General features: G+C 36.5%; 1 protein-coding gene across 1 annotated transcript in view; it reads left to right on the forward strand.

The window, feature by feature from the left end:
- NRG3 (neuregulin 3) overlaps positions 1-20,621 on the forward strand; it is a 409,554-nt gene that overhangs the window by 289,328 nt on the left and 99,605 nt on the right. The window contains exon 3 of the mRNA XM_086466802.1: positions 9,096-9,169. Coding sequence (XP_086322928.1) covers positions 9,096-9,169 — 74 coding nt within the window. The remainder of the gene's footprint in view (positions 1-9,095; positions 9,170-20,621) is intronic.

The following is a 20,621-nucleotide window of genomic DNA, read 5'->3' on the forward strand; positions in this document are numbered from 1 at the left end:
AATTTAGGCTAGTATTTGTAGATCTTAGAGCTAATATTGGCACTCAGGACTTGGTTTATGCAGCCCAGACTGTAAGTTTCCTTAGTTCAGCACTAATATAAATAACAAAAACTAAACATTAAAAAAATTAAACGCTTAAAATGAAAAATGTTGTTTAAGCCTATTCACATTTTTTATCTTTTCAAAAAAATTTTTCCAGATATTGATACTGTATTTGAATTGGAGTAGTAATCATCAAGACTTATATCATGAAAAATTGTGTGGTTGTCCACTGCCATCTGACCTAGGCAGAGTCATAAAGTAATGTAAGCACTGTTTAGATGGAATTAGAAGTGCGTATGAACTTTTGAGTAAAAGTTACCACTTGACGATCTCATAACATTTGATTTTACTAGAGCACAGCTGTGAAAAATTAAGCTGATATTAAGCATGATTTTCTAATTGGTATAAGCAAGGATAAGTCTCCAGGGACCATGATTTTAAAAGATTTAGTATAAGGTAAGTGTGTCCCTGTGCTTGTCAACACTGACTGCATGTTCTTGATTACTTTTTCCAGTCTTGCTCTAAATCCAGTTTATTGTGAAAACTAGAAGTTAAAGTGCTCCGCCATACACTGCTCTAGTGAAGTTTTTGGGTGTTCTGTCATTTTGTTTAATAGTAGTCTTAATCTCAGAAGGAAGTGTTGCATCATTGCTCCTTTAATCTTCCTTGTCCGTTGGAATATGTCAAGAGATGAACATTTGGCAATACTTCAGAAGAATGCTTAGATTTCTTCTACAGATTGTTTATTTTTGGCAAGTAAATCCTCGTCAGTCTTGGCCCCTCTATTTATTTTTGATGACTGCTTCTACCCAATTACGTCTGTGGTGTGTTTGTATTCTAGCCATGTTTTTGCAGCAGAGTGATGGAGTGCTATTGGATTTGAATTTTTCTCCAACACAATAGAGTACTGCTCTGTATATTATTGAGCTAAGAATGGAGAGGGAAAGATTTTATTTCTGTTGGTGACTGAACAAGCCAGATGATTGTTGTGGTCTGTTCTCTAGTCATCCCAATGCGTTTGGATTTGATAGTTCCTGAATACAGTCTTACTTAAAGACTGATCTCCAGCTGAAAGGGAAACAAAGGACTTCAAAACTGGAATTCTTGTTACTAAAATATATGATGGAAAATGAATTCTAGAGGACTGGAGAGGAAATCATCTCTTGAAATCATGGACTTCATCCTAGCGCAATCACAGGTAAAAGGGGTTTTTGTTTGATTGTTGTTGTTTGTGATTTGTTTCTTTGAAGCTACATAACAAGATTTGACATACATAATAGATGCGGTAGCAGCCCAGAGATGGAGGCTCATGTCAGTTAGGCTGCATTCAGCACTGAAGTTAAGCATCTGTTTGTTTTGTATGGATTTAAATAAATACATTGATTTTGATTGGACAAGCAGCATATAGGTAGTTCTGTCTAGATCCCAGTGCCTTCTACTTCTCACATGCTTGCTACAATAAAAAGCTAAATGCAAAACCTTTTTTCTATCTTGCGTCTGATTGTTTAGACTAAATTACAGTTAATTGCTAAGTTACGTCTTCAAATTGTTATACATAAGACTTGTATCCAGATATACGTATATTACGGAAACAAAGGGAAAAATTATTTCTTATTTTCCTCAGTGGGTGAAGATATTTCTTATCCCATGAAAAGCCTAAAATTTGTTCAAATCCTTATATGAAACCTTTATTATACAGTAAGTTTCATCTCTGTTGTGGAGATTATTTTAGGAAAAAGAAAAAATTTGAAAGAAAGGAGGAGTGTGTGTGGGGGGGGGGGGGGGGGGGGTGCGAGTGTCCTGGGTAAATAAGTGTTCATGTTTGTGTTCAAGAAATAGGGTGTCTTTAACCAACTTTATTGAGTCCCTAGTTTTGTTCTTTCTAATGCCATGCATCCATTTTAATTTAACTTGCTGCAGTCATAAGTCCACACTGTTTTAAAGACCCACTTATCTAAACGTACCTTTTAATGACTGGTTCTGTTTACACTTTTTTGCACAAAAGGGTATCATTTTTGCTTTTTGGTGCTAAAACCCTCTGGTTAATTGTATTTGAGGCTACTAAGGGTGGTTAAAAATTCATGTTTGCTTTTTCTGCTTTGCTTACTGATGGTGTCTGTAAAAACTGGGTAACGAGATGGTTTGGCTGGTGAAATTGCTTTACTATAGCAATGTAAAGTAGTAGAGGCTACTGGATTTTTGTGGTTGTATATGACAGACAATTGTGTTATGGATTTTAATAAAATTACCACAACCAAGGCCTGAAGGCTGTGTTAGATACTTGAGTCCATATGAAAGATATCACTGGTGCTTTTTACAAGTCTGGTTACAAGATAGCTATAGTTTGTCATCTTTGGACAAGGAAGAAGGACAGAGCCTGCCAGTGAGAAGCATATTTTAAAAGCTGATTCTCTGTAATAGGTTGGAGTGTGATGAGGTAAATGTACTATATCGCTCATGGAAACAATTGGGGAAAAATTGCAATTTTTTCTTCCAGCTTGAAAGTCTGATGTTTCATTTCAGGACAATATTGAGCTTTATTCAATTATGTATGTTGGAGAGTTAAATAGATCAAAGGAGAAATTAATGAAGGGCAGTTTCTCCTGTTGCTATGCTAGGCTTTTGTAACTGGTTTTGTATTACGGAGTGTCACCCTTCCTCCTAGTCCTCTTCCCATCTATGCACCCTGCCCTTTCCTTTAACAGTTTGCTCATAAGTTGTTTCATGATCCTTTTATGAAACAACATTGGAAAAGTCATGTCAACTTGAAAAAGTCTTTCCATTGTGAAACTACAGAAACAGATTTGCAAAGAGAAATATGTCATCTCTGCCAGCACTGCTTGATATATACCTTGTCTCCTGAGTACTGCAATGTCTGGAAAAGTCTCCAATAACCATTAGCTGATTTGCTGTTAAAATATTACTTCTGGTTTGTATTTCACTACAAAACAATTACCTGATAACAGTAGTAACTCTGTCGAAGACACATGACTGTTTCACTTGCTTATGCATGATTAGAGCTGTGTTGGAGACTTTTTCTTCATTGTCCGTCCCCCCCCCCCCCAGTCTATTTTAAGATGAAATGGAATATCTCTGATTTTTTTTCCAAGAACAATACAAGAACAGTCCTTCCTAGAACAGATAATAATAAAGTGATCAGGACATTTCTGCAATATAGAAAACCTGGGTCCAAGTCTTTAATGCTTCATTTTCACACCAAAAACTGAATGTGAATTTCTTACTTCTCAGGTGAATCCCTGACCAGCAAACTATTGATTTTTATGAAGGGTTCATATTCTGTCTGGCTTTGATCATGGTATCCACTGAGAAATGTTCTCAATTGTGATTCCATGATCTAATCTGTTGAATCCAGGAAGACTGTTTTCTCCTTATAGTGGCGTGCTGCACGTGTTAAATGACAAGAAATCCTATCTGACCCTTGCTGTTAAGATTACTTTTTTCTTCCTTTGTGAATAAAACCTTAACCTAATAACAATCACAGTAATAAATATAAATTTCCATTTATTCCTGTTAAGGTCATTCTAGTTGCAGGCACAGAAGTCTATATTTATCTTACCTGCAGAGCAGAGGAATTATTTTCCATTGCTTACAGCATATTTCAGACTATATTGTGGGACAACACAATAGCCTGTACAATGTCATGGTTTGCTACTGTGTATTTGTTGCATAACCGGCTCTCTAACCTAGGATAAAGTGTATTTCATTCTCTGTGTGAAAATAAATACTTGGTCAAAATTTATAGACCGTTGAAATATTTCTTTATCATGACTTCTGATTCCTCTCTTAGAGAATAAATAAGAGATGCAGTATGTACTCTTGTTGGCATCTGATCATCAGTATAACAGCTGTAATGGTGTAATGAGAAAATAGTTTGTAACTGATCCAGTGAAATTATGAAATGGATCACTAACAGCATTTCTGAGATTGTCATTTTGTAGCTTTTACAAGTGGAAGGAAATATGCGTTGGTCTGGATACACTGCAAAAAAGAGCTTTCATTTTTCATAGGTACTATTAATTCCATCTTTCAAATTTGATTACTGCTGTTTATGAGGCTAGAATCAGATTATAGGTTTCTGTAAGTTCATCTTTTTGGCACTGCATTATTAAGACATTTCTGTTAAATGTCACAGAAAGCTTTTAGCCTAGGATATGCTTATTTTCCTGATGTATAGTATTACAGCTTTGTCTTCTGGCGTAGTCTGTCACTGAGGTTCCAAATGCCATTTTCAAAATTTCCATTTCAGAGGAACTCATATGTCTTATGGTTGCCAAGTTCTGGACTTTGTGCAGAGAAATATTTTATGCGTACTTCTTCACATGGTCAAAGGCAATGTGATCACCACTTAGGGAAGAAAAAAGGTTTATTCCCATTTCAAATGGATGGGCAGTATCATAAGGAAAGGAGTAGAGGAACAAGGGTTCATAGCATTATCGTCTTTCATAGCCTCTGCAGTTTGCTGATGCCACTCTCTCTCCTGCCTTCTGTACATTACCATCCCTTGAAAACTAAAATATTCAGTTTAATAGGGATATGGAGCTCTATATGGAAGTATTGGGGAAAATGTAAAGTGTAATGGTAATGGCTTCTTGGCTATAAGTTTTATATGCCCTTCCCTAACTCTTGTAATAGATTTTTTGTAATATCTTCCCTTTCTCCTACTGGCTTTAGATATATTTTATTCTTCACCTTCACTTAACATGCAATTTGCCACCCTCTCTCCCCTATTCACTTTTCTTTTTACTAGTGCATCCCATCTGAAATCTGGGGATTTGGAGTGCTGTGTTATTCCTACATGTGGTGCAGTCATCTGTTTGGAATCTCCCTTGGCTCTATAAGGTTTGAATACACCAGAAACAATTCTGAGAAATAACCACAGAAAATGTCTGTGATCTATTTGACTAGAACGTGCATGTATTAATACTATCTAATATTAAAAATGGCGACAAAGGAATTGAATAAACACTCATACTCTGCTTACTTTTTAATTCTTAATTGCAAATATGCTCGAGTAGAAAGAAAAAAAAAAACTCACCAGGAGTGAGAAATGTATTTCTGCATGTATGTTTTCAGACAAAGGACATTGTGGGTGACCCCATGAAGTGCAGTGCACAATGTAGTTTGTCTTTGGTGACCTTAAAAAACATAATCTAGAGAAAGTACATTACCAATGAAAGATGTGAAGAATGCGTGATAAAATACTCTTAGTTGAATTTAGCAGATATCATTTAGGGATGTACTGTTTGCAAGTGTTTTAGCAGCTGCAGCTTAGCTTTACCTGTAATTCTCTTTTTATACCACTTAGTCAGAAGGATTTAAATCGTTCCATTCATACAGTCTCGTTGATATTTTTGGTTTACAGCCTGGACAGATAGTTATTTTGGTGAAAAGCTGAATGTCAAATAGAGAATTCCATTTTCGTATTTACTTTGCAAGGAGGCTGTAATTAATCCTATTTATAGAGCCCTTCACCATGGTTTGCACTTAAGCGTGTGCCCAAGCCTGCTCGTACAGTGCAGTGCTGCAGCACAGAAGTGATTTCTGGTGCTGGAATGGAGCTTACACTGTCCTTTCCATCTTTTACTGTGGGGGTCCCACATGTAGATTACAGATTTCATTTCACTACAAGCAAAATCTTATCCTAGTTTCATTTTCTTTTTCTTTTATTTTAAAGGCATCTCTAACAAACATTTTCTTGTTGTATAATCGAATTATAATTTCTGAAACAGTGGGCTGCATCAAAGCATTTCTCAAGATTTCCCTGATTGCTCACAGCTTTTTTAATACATCCATAAATATGAATGTGATCATTCACGCTGCAACATTGAATGACCTCAGATGTTCTTTCCTGAACTTCCGTATGTGACGTAACAGTGGTTTTTTAATAGTGGTTTTTTTGTGGTGGGGTTTTTTGTATTTTTTTTGCTTTGGTGCTGTGATGATAATTAGCAGCATGTGTGCACGTCAGCTATTGTGGGCACAACTATCACATCTGCCCATTTAGGATGAAAGGCAGATGCTTTAGCAAAGATTATAGGATGCCACAACGTGATCAGCTTTTATTACATTGTAACATTATAACTGTCAATTGTATATTCTACAAGACTTCAATTTCACAGGACTTAATTACAAAGGTTTGAACTTTAGTGTGATATTGGCAGAGCAGTTATTGTTATTATCAGGTGTCTTATGGATTTCAAAAATAAGTTGTTAATGAAACTAGAAGACTTAGTTTTTATCTTTGCTGAAAAAGTTAATATAATTTAAAAAACAAGCTTGTATGGCCATAGTAGTTGTTATCTTAGTGTGAGATTATGTTGTTATATTAAAAGATTATATCTATTCTTTGATATATTAGTCACCTCTGTACTAAATTTTGAAAGTAACAAAAATAAATTAATCTTGTGGCATGTTCATTAAAGTGTATAGGTAAGTGAAAATGTTACTTTAGACTCATCCAGGTCAGCCAATCTCTTGATTACTGTGTGCTCCAGTTTCATAGTGGTGGAGCAAAGCAACACCATATGTGTGATAAATTCAGGATAAAAATAGTAGTTTGATATGATAGCGAATATATTTTAAGAGAAGAAATCCATGTCCATCATTATCACCAGGCTGCATAGCATAGTTGTGGCAGCATGCAGTTTAGTCAGATGCCAGTGATGCTGAGTTTTACAAGGGGGGAAGTTGTAAATATAAGTGACACTCTGATATATTCTGTTCCCACCCATGGCTCTTACAAAGTCAGGAAGAGAAAGACACAGAAACACAACTAACTTAGAGTTTTGTTTTGGGGTGTTACTTTACCAGTTACAGGAGTCTCCCATCAGATTGTTTTTGAGGTCACCAACTTTACTGGTATCTGCTGTATTTGCAACTGAAAAATGTAACGTTAAATGGAAGGTGAAAATATCCACAGCACTTTTTGTCATTTTTACAAGATAAAAGAAATGTTTTCTTAAACTAAAAAGACTGTTTGGTTTGGCCCCTGACATGGTGGCATTGGAATAGAGACCCCCAAATCTACCCTTGCAGCTAGTAGTAGCAAAGTTTCTCTCCTTGAATTCTGGCATGAGCAATTAATTAGCTGGACCAAAATTAATTACCTGGACCATCCAACAGCTACAATAAATGCTGCAAACTCTGTTTCTCAGCTGTGAAGTGAGATAGTCTAAAATTTTTGTTCTTTTAAGTGAAGAATGGAGTCATAAGAAAGGAAAGCAGCAGAGCTTCTGGCTCAGATGTTCCCCATTGGCCATCAGAGAGGGAGGGAAGGGGTTGCTCCTGCTGGTGTGAGGGTACATGTAGCACTGCTCTGCCTGCTCCTGGCAGATGGGTGTTCACATATGCTGATGAGCATTTGGTACAAATCTTCCAGGAGAAACCACTCTCTGACTATCCTCATATGTAGCATCAAAGTTTTCTGTTGTAAAATTAGGCTGTGATGAACAATTTTATGACTTGCAGACCAACAGTTAGCACAGAGTGTTTCAGGTGCGTATTAGGATAATATTAGCTGACGCAGGTACAAATGTATGTCAAAAATTAATAGAAAATGCTGATGAAAAGACAAGAATATCACCACCTGTGTAGGTTGTTCTTAAGCTTTGAAATGAGGACTACCAACTCTCCTCAAGACCGTGGAGAAAAGTTTCTGTTTGATGTGAGGCAACTTCTGTTATTTCATAATCAGAGGCAAAAGGTACGTGCAGCAGTGACTGAGTTTATGGAGACTTCTTCAGCTTATCTGACTAGTGGACAATTTTAATTGAACATTCTGCATTTAAAAAACAAATAGGGACATTTTTTTCCTTGACTGATAACTTACAACCATTGCCATAGGTTCTGAATTCAGTTTTTCACTGTTACTTTATAGATAGGCGAGTACTGGTAAGAAGGTGATCTCCAAAGTAGCACTTGATATCCGTCAGGGAGAAGGGCCAAAAGAGAGGGGTTTATATAATATCGGTATGGTTTTTCAAATTTTTTCTTACCATCAGTGCTGGTAAGATGCACTTCTCACTAAAGCGTTAATTTGTTAAATCAAAAGCATTTTAAAAGGCAACTTTTAAAGGAAGCCTGAGTAGAACATTGTGAAGGAGTGGATAACTCCTGCTCCTGACATTGTGACATCATTCAAGCTGCAGTTATCGATCCTAATGAAAGGTGGTGATGCTGATTTGAGCATATTTTTTACATGATGTGCAAGAGCTTTGGGAGATAAGGATTCCCTGTTGCTATCATTTATAATTAAAATGTCCATCCCTTTTCTCTGAAAAATTGCTTGGTGAATAAATAATTGAAGGTCTGATTCTGATACACTTAGTTGAAATGAGAGAGACTTCTGAGTACAGTCCAAATGCAATAAATGGAATTTCTTCAAAATAAGGTTTCAAGATAAATAATAGTATTAAAATCTCAGTCAAAGCCATTTCTTATTTGTTAAGACAGGAGGGTATTTTGATTTATGTGCTTTAAAATCTAACCCGCAGATATCCAAGACTGTCCACTTACAAACAATGCCTGATGTTGTCTGTCATGCCTAAACATGTTATCTTTTAAGCACAGTAGAAACTAGTCTTTAATGACTAGATAAGCGTTCCCTGCTTATTCAAACAGCCAAAGCTAAACAAGTTGTTAATCTGATGGTTTGTACAGTGCAGAAGTTTTATAAAGCTTTGTGTTACCTAATGAGTTTATTTTATTGCAAATATGTTTATTTTATAGAAGATTTTTCTTTGATTGTTACACTGAATTGATATTCAAAAGAAGGGTTAAGCTTAAATTATTTTTCTTTTTGTAGTTTCTAGAATAATCAAAAAGGTTTGAGGGGAATTTTTTGAAATGCAAATGATTTTACATTGCTTCCATTGTGTTTCAGTAATAAACTTGCTTCCATAATAGTTGAAATAACTGTAAATATGTCAGTCCCTCACAGCATTAGCAGGGAGAGTTTCAGTTGATTTTGCTACCTTGAAATTAACCTTTTACTACCGCATGCATATGTTTGTCATTTATCCCCTTTTTCTCAGGTGCAAAGAGGGCTACCAAGGAGTCCGCTGTGACCAATTTTTGCCGAAAACCGACTCAATCTTGTCAGATCCAAGTACGTCAAATGTTTTTCTTATATATTTAATCCATGCTGGAGGCTATTCTTGCCATGCGAGATGACCCTTTGCTATTGTCAGAAAGCATATTATGAACCACTGCAGTTGTGTGTAGAGAACAGTGTTGCTTTTGTTGGTAGGATAAAAACACATCTTCTAGTCTCTGTTCTTATAAAATATCTGCTGCTGCAGCAATAGGGCAGGCCGTCAGAGGAATTGATTCCTTATGATTTGGAATAATACTGTCCCTGCTTAAAGCAAAAAGATTCACATTTCTCTACTTTTGACTCAAGAACAAATAAAATTACATAATCTAAAAGGAAATGAAGTATAGGCTGCAAAGTGTTTCCTCCAAAAGAAAATAAATTCATATTGTCTGGCACTGCAGAGATTATAATATCCTTGGAAATATGTGATGTCAGTTTACATTAAACTCAATTTTATTTTTTTTTCACTTTCACGAGTGAAGCGGCTCTGTATTTGCAGAGTAAAGGTGTGCTTTCAGATAGTAATGTGGAGACAAAGTAACTTTCTATTCCACTGCTCAATATATGCCAGAATACCACTTGCATGTATGTTCTCATACTCCACTGTTGTCCTTTTTAAGTTAACTAATAAAACAATGCCAAAAATATTATCCAAGATTAATATGTTGGAAGCGAATCCATTTACTAATTAATGTTGTTTATCTAAATTTTTAAATGAAGTGACATACAACAAAAGATCATATCCAGTCTCTTGTTTTTGTTCTTATACCTGGAAACTGTAATATATAAAGTCTTCTGGGTTTGGGTGCTCTTTAAAATTTGATTTCAGTTGATTAGTTTGTGTTTTTTTCAGAATAATGCTTGTTCTTCTAGTCTTTTTTTTGTGCTTTCTTTTTATTTTCTTGTGTTTTTCCATGTGAAAGCCTGTTGCCAGACACCTGTTGTTTTGTAGTTCTCTATGTTGTATAGCTCCCATTATAGTTTGCTTTGTACTTGGTTTAGTTTTTCCTTTTGCTTGACCTTTGATGGTATAAAGTGCAGAGCCAATAATGAATAGGCAGGTTTTACCTCTGCCAAGTTGTAAGTTGTATTTGCATGTGTGAACACAGAAGTTGTGTATGTATCAAGGAAAATGGTACTTTGTATTCTAAAAGCGGGGGAAGTGACAATCAATTAACAGCAGGACAGGGTGGTACCTATTTGACTTGGTTTTGTCAGCTTTATTCTTTCAAAAGCAGAAGAGAAATTAATGTAGATACAATACAAAGCCCAGAAAAGACTCCCAGATTAAGCTGCATCCAACAAAAGCACTACAGTATTTATATACTGTAGATAGTATTGTTGTTATTTCTTTGCAGCAATGTGTTGCTTGCACAGACTTGTGTCTTTTTACCTGGGAGATGTTTACTTAACCTGGTTGCTTTCTGACTGCATTGGTTGTGTAAAATGATTCCCCTACCTGATCTTGCTCAATAAGCTAAGGTTCTGCTGAAATGTCCTTCTTACACCTTCTGACTACAAAAGAAATTTTAATGTATTTTATTGACGCTTTCTTTCAAAATGATATTATTTAGGGTTTGTAAAAGCAGGGGACCTTGGCTTGATCTTGACATAGATCCACTGGCAATACCTACAGCCCAAGAACAGGTCCAATATAAAGAAGGTTAACATGAGTTAGGAACTTTCCCAGTCAGTTTTGAAATTTAAATTCTATTCAATCCTCATCTGTATTCAAAAGAGGAAAAGCTTCTGTTCGGGTACATTTCTGTGTGTTGGCATAGTGTGATATATCTCTCTGTATGTACATGCATATGCACTTGTTCTAAGCATGCCTAGCCTGAAGGGGAGATACTGGAAACTTTGTTGCAGCTGGACAGCGTTAGCTTGAACATTTTGCTCAGGAGTTAAGTTGTTAATGTATTTATCTTCCTTCCGGAGAGGAAAAAAGTAATACCATGATGATAATTAGCGCTCAGTGGCAGAAATACTTGCTATTTGTATAAACTTAAGCGTGTAAAAAGTATTTGATGCAAAAATGCTCCAAAGGCTCTGTTGTTGCTTTGCAGTAACTTAGTTTTGTGGTTGAATTTGTGTTCGGATTAAGAAGAGAACTCCTGAAGGACACTGAAGGGTGAATTTGCAGGTGGCTTCAGAAAGAAACAGGGTTTTTTTAAATGCAAGACTTAATTTCCAAAAGTTGAACACTCAGATGAGTGCCCTTGTGTCTGGACTGCATGTAGCCAACACTGGCTGGTGTCACTCAAGCTTATTTTAAATGAGTCCAGCTCATTTGAATTTGGTGGGATTGCTTGGGTTCTTGATAGTAAATGTATTCAGAACAGCTAAAGATACATCTGATAACAGTATTTAGCTTATTTGAAGTTTTCATGCATGAAATACTGAAGCAATATGGTTTTAATCTTACCTTGCCTTACCTGCCTTGCAGGTTACATTTTTCAGAACATTCACTTGTCATTAAATGGGAAGTTAATCTGGACCACTGTTGCAAAATAGCAACAATATTGTCTTAAAATTGTTAGGTTGGGTGTCAAGAGAATAGGGTCAGGCTCTTTTCAGTGATGCCCAGTGACAGGACAAGGGGCAACGGGCACAAGCTGGAGCACAGGAATTTCCACCTGAACATGAGGAAAAACTTCATTACTGTGAGAGTGACAGAGCACTGGAACAGGCTGCCCAGAGAGGCTGTGGAGTCTCCTTCTCTGGAGATATTCAAAACCTGTCTGGATGCGATCCTGTGTAACCTGTTCTAGGCAAACTTGCTTTAGCCGGGGGAGTTGGACTAGATGACCTCCAAAGGTCCCTTCCAACCCCTGCCATTCTGTAATTCTATGAAATTCATAAGAAAACAGACATAGGACACACATAGAGCAATGTCAAAACACAGGCCCTTCTACTGGACCTTCAAGCACCATAGATGTTAACAACTTCTACTTCCCTTAATTTCTCCACTTTTAACCAGGTTGTTTTGTTTTTTTTTTTAACGAAATTAATAACATCAACAATAAGAGAAAAGGCTGCATGCTGCATGAGAATGCAACCAGAGCTCACAGTCACTATCAAGAGGAGGGAATCTGTCAGCCCTGCTAATACTGGGCGGGACAAGGCCCTGAACTCTCTCTCAGTCATCTTCTCTTTCATCTATGGAGGAAGTACTAATGGAATAAAGAGAAGATAAATAGCAGTTGCATGCTGGAAGGAAAGGATAGGAGTATATTTGAAACATTGCTTCAGCTTTCTCTATCTGGGCTAACTTCTCTATAAATACAGTTCACGCGAATGGTAGAGCACTTACATTTTCAACATTATAAATACAACTTTAATATAAATTCATGTACAAGTAATTTTTCAGGCATGTGTAGTCCTGTATGTATCTATCTATAGGATTGGGAACTTATATGCAACATAAATTGTACAAATGTACTCATGTACTATCCTTTATAGTGTTCTGGAGTAGACCTGCCTGGCCCAACAAGTCTTGAAAGGTAAGTTGTATGTAGGCTGCAGATATTTCTTTTGATCAGCATCTATACTAAGGCTAAGTATAACCTTTAAAGCATTGACTGTTCTATGTGGGTATTCCAAAGCAGTGAACAAGGCACTGAGAATGGGTTTGCCATGTTAACCCTTTTTTACCAGATTGTGTTGTTGAGCCCTGCCTTCAATTATTTTGTTCTTAACTTAGCATTGAAATTTACTTTCCTACACAAAAAGTTTATTTAATTTTTATAAAGTGCAGTATTAATCTTATATTTGTCATGCCTACATTCAAGTTGTCCCATTTGACCTTAGAAGCTTAAGTGAAGAGGGATCCCCTATCAAATACTGGGAATGCTATCTGATCCTTTTTCAAAATATATGTATTATTTTCTAAAAGAAGAAAAACAGGATGGAAAGTTTATAGGTCATTAGGCTATGCTCCTGCTATTGCATCATGTAATTCCTTCCATAAGCTGATCATACTTCATTTGTAAACCACTTACAATTAGCATGAACTAGCCATTAGAAATGAGTTTTATCACCCCTGCTCTGAGGGTTTCAAGACCTTTTTCCACACAAAATTTATGCACAGCCTAAATTTGCCAATTATGTTCTTTGTTAAAATGCACACGTTTTACATTGATAGTTTTTCTATCAGTTTCCATCATGTTTGTGTTACATTTTGGGTCTGTTTAACTGGCTTTTGCGAATGTGAAAAGTCTTGTTCCTACAGCCTGTGGATTTACAACACTTTAACTTGTGGCAGCATGGCACACATCATGTTTCTTTTAGAATCTCATCAAAGAGAAACCTGCAAGTGTCGTGTCTGGAATCTGCAGCTACTCATTCTTAAATTACTTCCTTGTGTAGCAAAAGATCAAACCCCCTCTCCTGGAAGACTGGGACCATAATAAGTAAAACAACTCCAGACAGATAGTTTAAAAAGGAAAAAACTGTTTTTCCAGAAATGTATTTGAAGTCTGAGGACCCATACTCACCTCCCCCAAAAAAAAACAAAACAAAAAACAAAACAAAACCAAAGAACACACCACAAACCTCCCCTCCCCCCCCCCCCCCCACCCCCACCCCCCCCCCCCGGCCTTTTTTTTGGGGGGAGGAGGTAGTGTTTGGGTTGGGTTGGGTTTTGGGGTTTGGTTTCGGTGGTTTTTTTGTTCTCATTTGGTTTGGTTTTTTTCCTCTGTCCTGTTTTGTGTTTGTAAGATCATAGAATAATTTCGGTTGAAAGAGAAGCCTGGACTTCTCTGGAGAGCTTGGGAGGTTCAGCCTCCTGCTTTAAGCAGAACTGGCTTTGAAGTTTCTGCTAACTGCACTGGACCACAAAGGTACTCTGTAATGGGACTATTATTAATCAGAGGAAAAAGCGCATCACAGTTCTGAAGTATTTATAGGCTATATTTTGAAATAATTTGAATAAATAAAATAAATTAAACTTCCGAGTCTTTTACTGAATGATTGATTTTCTACAACCTGAATAATTTTTTTTGTCAAATCTACTTAACCTTTCTGAATTTGCCAACATTCCCTCGAATTTTTTTTCCTCCTTTTTTGGTCTCTAGAAGGCATAGGAGAAAATAAGATCTTGCTTTGGAAAGTCTTTGAAGGTTGAATGTAGGTAGGGGCAGTTCTGAGTGGAAGAGAATTTAGGGAAAACGGGAGGATTGACTAGCCAGAGGTGGATATCTGAGTTTTGTGGAGGGCAAGTCCTCCTAAAAGAGGTTTAATATGGGGCTTGTTTAACACCAGATGGACCTTTTGAAATCTGGATCTAAATCTGAATGTTATGGCTTAACTTTGTCTCAAAAAGAAAAGGTTTTTAAGCCCTTCTGCAGTAGTTATATCATCTATTTAAGACTGGTTTATATTAAAAGAAATGTATATGGAGGGAGCAGCTGCAGACCTAAGTTTCTTTTGTAATGATTATTATTTCATTCTGTCTTATCAGTCTAATTGCAAAGAAGAGTGCCACATCAACTGTGTGTTCACAGAATAAAAATTATTAATGTTGCTCTAGGATATTAAGCTTTTACAAAAATGAAATAATCAAAAGGTGATGCTTTATTGCCTTGTAAAATTAGATGATGTGGTGACAACGATCAAGTGAAGTCCCTGAAAATGACAAGTCAGTATAAGATCTATTAGCATCCATCAAGTGGGTATGACATTTCTGTTAGCTACAGTTTCTTTATAAGGATAAACAGAGTTCCTCCAGTTTGAATGCGTCACAAATCAACCTAGATTTGTATTGATGCATTAAAGACTGAAAGGAAGGAAGGAATTGTCTTAATAGAAGTAACAATAAAGAAGAAAAGCAACACAATCACTTCAGAAGTTTTAATGAATTTATTTATAGATGAGAAAAGATGCATCACATGAGAGACAGGATGGGGAATATGAAACCTCAGCGAGGTAAAATAAGAAAGAAAAGATATCCTTGGGGGAACGAGGGACATGTTTTCCCTCCTCTTTGATCAAATGTGAGTAGAGACCTCGGGATACAAATGGTAAAGAATGATGTGTTTTCAAATTTGAGTTGTGCTGGAGTTGTAAAATTTTACTTTTTGTGAATAGTATGAATCTTCACAATTTGTTTTGCTGGTGTGTTTTTTTTTTCTTTAAAATAGGAACTTGGACTTTATTCTACAGAATTGGAATGAAATGCTCAAAACCAGAAGCGAAACATTAACAAAGTGTTAGTAGGTGGTTCACTAGTGATAAATGGAAGCACGAATGTGTTGTCAGAACATATCGAAAAGTTAAAGCTCAAGAGATATAAATCGAAATCACAAATTTTCTACTAATGCAGTGGCAGAGAAAATCACACTCAAAATCACTATCTGATTTGATAATATCATTGTTTCTTACAATCTTAAAAAGAAAATGTAAATGTGTAGGAAACAACTGGAAGTAATATTTGTTTCTATAGGTAAGGTAACAGTGACTTGTACAAAACGTGCACTATAGATGTTATTCAGTAATTTTTTTTAATTCATTTTTTTTCTGTCAGTACTGCAGAATAGATTTTAAAAATCACAAGAGTATTGGTGATCTTCATGTTTCTGATATGGAGGGGGGGAATATTTAATTCTAGGATTCTAAGTTTGTATCGCTCTTCTCCAGTAAAAACAGCAACAACAAAATCTGCTAGTGTGAAAGTTGTTTCCAAACAGCATTAAATGGAATTGCTTTCATTACTTTGTGTGCAAAACTGGAGCTTTTTTCCCCCCTACTTTCACTGAATTCCCAGTCCTTTTAGAAAAATGATCGTCAATGAGTTTGCACAACACCCCCACTCACCCCCTGTCTTTCTTTCTGGGAAGATTGAAGGGGCATTTACGATTGATTTCCATCTCATAATTTAGTTTCAAATGAATTGTCAGCCTTTAGCAAATTCATATGTATCTTTATTTAGTATTAGTTAAATTAACGTTTAAATAACAATTCACTCAGGTTTATTTGGAAAAGTAGAAAAATTCAGTCTGAATTTGACCAAAATCCTTTTATTAATTTTAAAGGAACATCGGTTCTTTATTCTTCTGTGTTCGTCTCTTCTCCTGGAAGACAAGAATATATTGGCATCTGTTTACTCAACATTGTTTTATTTTCAAAGATTTTAATTTAAACTATTAAAGTATGACTGGTTTTTCCATGACTTTTAGGCCCTAGCTGGTCTTCTGTAATACAGCTTGTGAAGACTGAATCTCTGTAGACATTCATGGAGAGAAGCTTGGATCAGGTAGATGCAATATCTTTGACAGCAGGGAGGGGGAAAAAAAAAAAAAAGCCAAAAAACCCCACACAAACCAAAACAACCCACCAAACCTCAAAACTACTTGTTTCCTTCTCCTTCTTTAAAAACTGCCTGTATGTGGAAGGACAATAATGAAAGTGAAAATTCTTTTTATTTTATCTCAGTACAAATCCCAAGGAAGACAGAAAATGGAGATATCTAGCAATGCAAATCCCAGATAACAAAGTTTTATCCAGTGTATCTTCCTGTAAGCCATAGATGCTAGAAATGAAGAAGGAAATTTCAGCCACTCCATGCAGAGGAGTTTGAAGGCTGCCCTCCCAAACTGTCATTCATCTGTGAGATCTGGGACTTGCATCTACTTAAAGAATTTCTAGGTCTTTGTGTAGTGTTTTTTGCACGTGTATTTTAAGGAAATTTGCCATATGATGGCAGGAAATTTACCATATGATGGCAGAAACTCTCAATTACAGCTTGTTACACAACAGCCACAACAGATGGCTGTGAATAGAGGTTACAGTCTTATGTAAGGGACTGAGCTGTGAATCGCGTTCTGCCACGAGCGCTGGGGTTCACCTCCGTGCCTGAATGAGAGGTGGTGCAGTACTTTCACTAAACAAGTACCTTCTGAAGTGATGAGCCTCTGAAACATCAACTTCTCCTATCCACTCCTCTTACAAACACGTTATGATTTCCTAAATCTGCTGTTGGCCATCCCATGTCTGGAAAACCATAAGTATAAATATAGCTTGAAGTATATGTTCTGTGACATTCTGGAAGTGTCTGATTTTGCCTGTTGGTCTAAGTAACTAACTTTTCTGATTTGCATACTCTTTATACTGATGATATGTTACTGTTGATGTCAATCTTCCACTGTCTTTCAGAAGGACTTCTCTGATTTTGCCTGGATGGACAAGGTGCAATCAATCATTTGACTGTCAGATCACATTTGCAGGGCCTTCTAAGAGGAAAATGCAGCAGTGCAGCAACATAGTTCTTCATGCTCAGGGAGAAAAGTATAAACAAAGATGGGTCTTCATGAGATGATGTGTACAAAAATTGTGGAAAACATGACAGTGATTTAGCTGGGAAGCATTCATTTTGTCGGGTTCTGTCTTTGTAAATTTGCTACTCAGTTGTCCAAATAGCATTTCACTTTAGCAACACCATTTCACTTTGTGTCAGTGATATAGACACACTTTTGATGTTAAATGCCTCAGGATTGATTGAGAGAGTGTGGTATAGGTTTCGTAAAGATGTCATAGCTTGTTACAGGGGCTAGTAAGAAAACATGGAGAAAGAGATGGATTTCTCATATTGGCAACTAATCCTATACCTTTGAATGTATCTGTCTGTGTTAAGTCTTAAGTCTGAACTGGGTGTTTTGCCTTCTCCTGTGAATGGCTCTGTGTTAAAATGATTCTAGTACAAAATGCAGCAGTGCATGTGCAGATAAACCACAAAGTTGTGGGATGCCTGATATTCTGATCTGTCCTGTCTGCAGCACAGTTATGTGACTGTAAGTAATAAACAGCTGTAAGAGAAATTCTGCACTGATTCTTACAGGCAAAGAGCTCAAGATCAGTCCAACACACAGTAACTATCTTGAGAGTAAAAACATTAAGGGGCTCATACATGGCAGCTAAAGTTTTCTCCAAGAGGATTTCTGCTGAGCGTGCTGATAATCTTCCCCAAACTAATACTTTGTTAAGAGCCTCTGTGCTCTTAACTAGTCTTCACTCTTTGCATACTCCACTACAAGGATGCTTATTAAGGCAATTATTGTTGTTAGACTTTTCACTTCACATGGAGTTTATACTAGTGTTGATTCAGCTCATTTGAACAATTTCTGCTTATTAAGGAAACCCTGGAATAAGTGTACCATATAGTAAGTGTTCTGTGTTGTTTTGAAGACCAGATGCTTTGGGGGTAATGTGTACATGTATACCTACATACATGTATATATTTATCTTCCTAGGATAATGTCAATCTTACTGAAAAAATTGAGTACTGAGATTCCTTGAAGGCATTTGCAGGCTCATTTGCCAGGCCCTCCATATCAAACATTTGGCATCAGGGAACAGCCATTTCTGGTTAAAATTTTACTATGCAAACCACGCAATTTATGAAACTATTATTCCCTGGATCAAAAAAAATATTAAATGGTAAAATCTTGGTCTCACTGAAACTGGTAAATGTTTTATTAATGAATTCTTCAAGGTTACATTGTTCTATCATGACTTTTATTCCATGCATGGCTACTCTTTTGCTAGAGTTTTTCATATTGACCATTGGGGGGCCGAAATTGCCAACTATGAGGATATATATTCATTTTCTTCAGTGATAAATTTGATCATGGAAATGGTTTCTTAAAAGACAAACCAAATTAGTGTGATCCCAGGAGCAAACGAAAGAACAGATTGTAACAGGCAGTTGTTGATGACATAGTTTATATTGGGAGGACTTGATTCACTTCCAAGATTTTCAGAGATCATCGTGCTCCCAAGGCGCCTGGCTCTCTGCTCTCGTTGCAAGTACCAGCTTTCTGTAGAGAAAAAGTCCAATTATTTGCTGCCATCATCAGTTGCAGGTTAAGAAGGTGCTTGGGAAACAAAGATTCTGTTACTTCAGTACACAGCCAAAGTAGCAGGTTTGACAATCTAGCTCTAAATGGTCACATAAAGAAAACAGTACTGAATGGCTAATGACTGAATATAACAGCCGACCTCTGCCTGTCATTGCCAGTTTAAATTTTGCAGGTATTTCTGTTCTTTGATCTTGTTTCCATTTTCCCCAACCATTTTAGCATCTCAGCTGTGTTATCATCATCAAAAGGAAAAGATTTGAGCATACTACATGTTCTGCTGTTTGAGATACTAATTCTCTCTTTCTTGGTCCATTTGTCTTTATTTCCTATTCTCTAGTTTCTTCTTTTTTTCCGCTCTTACTTTCTATTCCAACATACCTACTTTGTTTCCTTCCCCATTTGAGGGACTTTTCATCTTCAGCATCTGAATTACGTTTCTATTAGTGACTGTTCACTCTCTGTTAATCTGTGCTTACCACTCAATATTTGCCATGTGCTTTTGATGTGGTTTCTTCCTACATTGCCACTGCATGTGGCTTCACTCCCTCTCTGAAACCAAGGTATGACTCCTTGCTCTTCATGACCTGTTTCCCATCTTCCAGATGAATGCCAAGGTCACAAATTGTTTTTCATATACCATCTGGTCTGTTTCATTTAGGCTTCCCTTTCTTGCTTATATATCATTTTTATTTTTGCTACATAATGGAATAAAAAAAATATAATTTAGTGTCGGTTTAATTTAGTGTCCAAAATGTTCTTTACGTGTTTACAGTGAACAGATGTCCACATTCCATTTTGTTTCCAAAGGAGTTGGCTCCAATTATCTCTGAAGATACAGAAAGAAGTTAATACCTGATGCTTATCAGGAGAAAATATCCACTGTGTGGGCTGTTTGTGAAAGGCAGCATCTAAATTTAACCTGGTTTGTTTTCTTTTTTAATAAAACTGACATTTTCTTGGAAAAAAGGTTGCGTTTTGAGCACTGAAGCTTTTTGTGTACCTCAACAGTAATTTTATTGGGAAAACTTTTTTAGGTTCCGAACAAAACAATTCTGATCTGATACAGGAAGAGAGGCCCCAAATTAGCAGAGAACAGAGTATTTGTCCATAACAGGTGAAACACAGGTTCAAGTCCCTGTTCTACTTGACCTGGTTTTCCTCTCTTCCATATGAATGCCTAAATCACACCACAGAAAAGAGAATGGGTCGGTGTCTTTTCTTGTTTCTTTTCTGGAAAAGGAAGGCTAAGCTTTTTGTGCTATGTCCCAGCTAGCTCCAGTGATGAATGGGTACACTTGAAATCTCTGGTATAGTAAACCATGTATTTTTACAGTATTGCCTTACCCTAGAGAGACCACAAGACAAAATTTTGCCTTAGTGCTCATCTGTATTATAGAAGGCGGTGGAGTTTACAGAATGTATGATAATGAGTTAGGTCTTGATCCTGCAAAAAACTATACTGATGCATATTGTTTTATAGAATCATAGAATGGTTTGGGTTGGAAGGGACCTTAAAGATCATCTAGTTCCAATCAGGAACTAGTTTCTCTGGAGAACTACTCATATACCAAGATACCAAGCACACTTGAAGCGTGCAACTGAATTATTTG

Source organism: Leptosomus discolor, chromosome 6 (assembly GCF_034619465.1).
Source record: "Leptosomus discolor isolate bLepDis1 chromosome 6, bLepDis1.hap2, whole genome shotgun sequence".
NCBI classification, from domain to species: domain Eukaryota; kingdom Metazoa; phylum Chordata; class Aves; order Leptosomiformes; family Leptosomidae; genus Leptosomus; species Leptosomus discolor.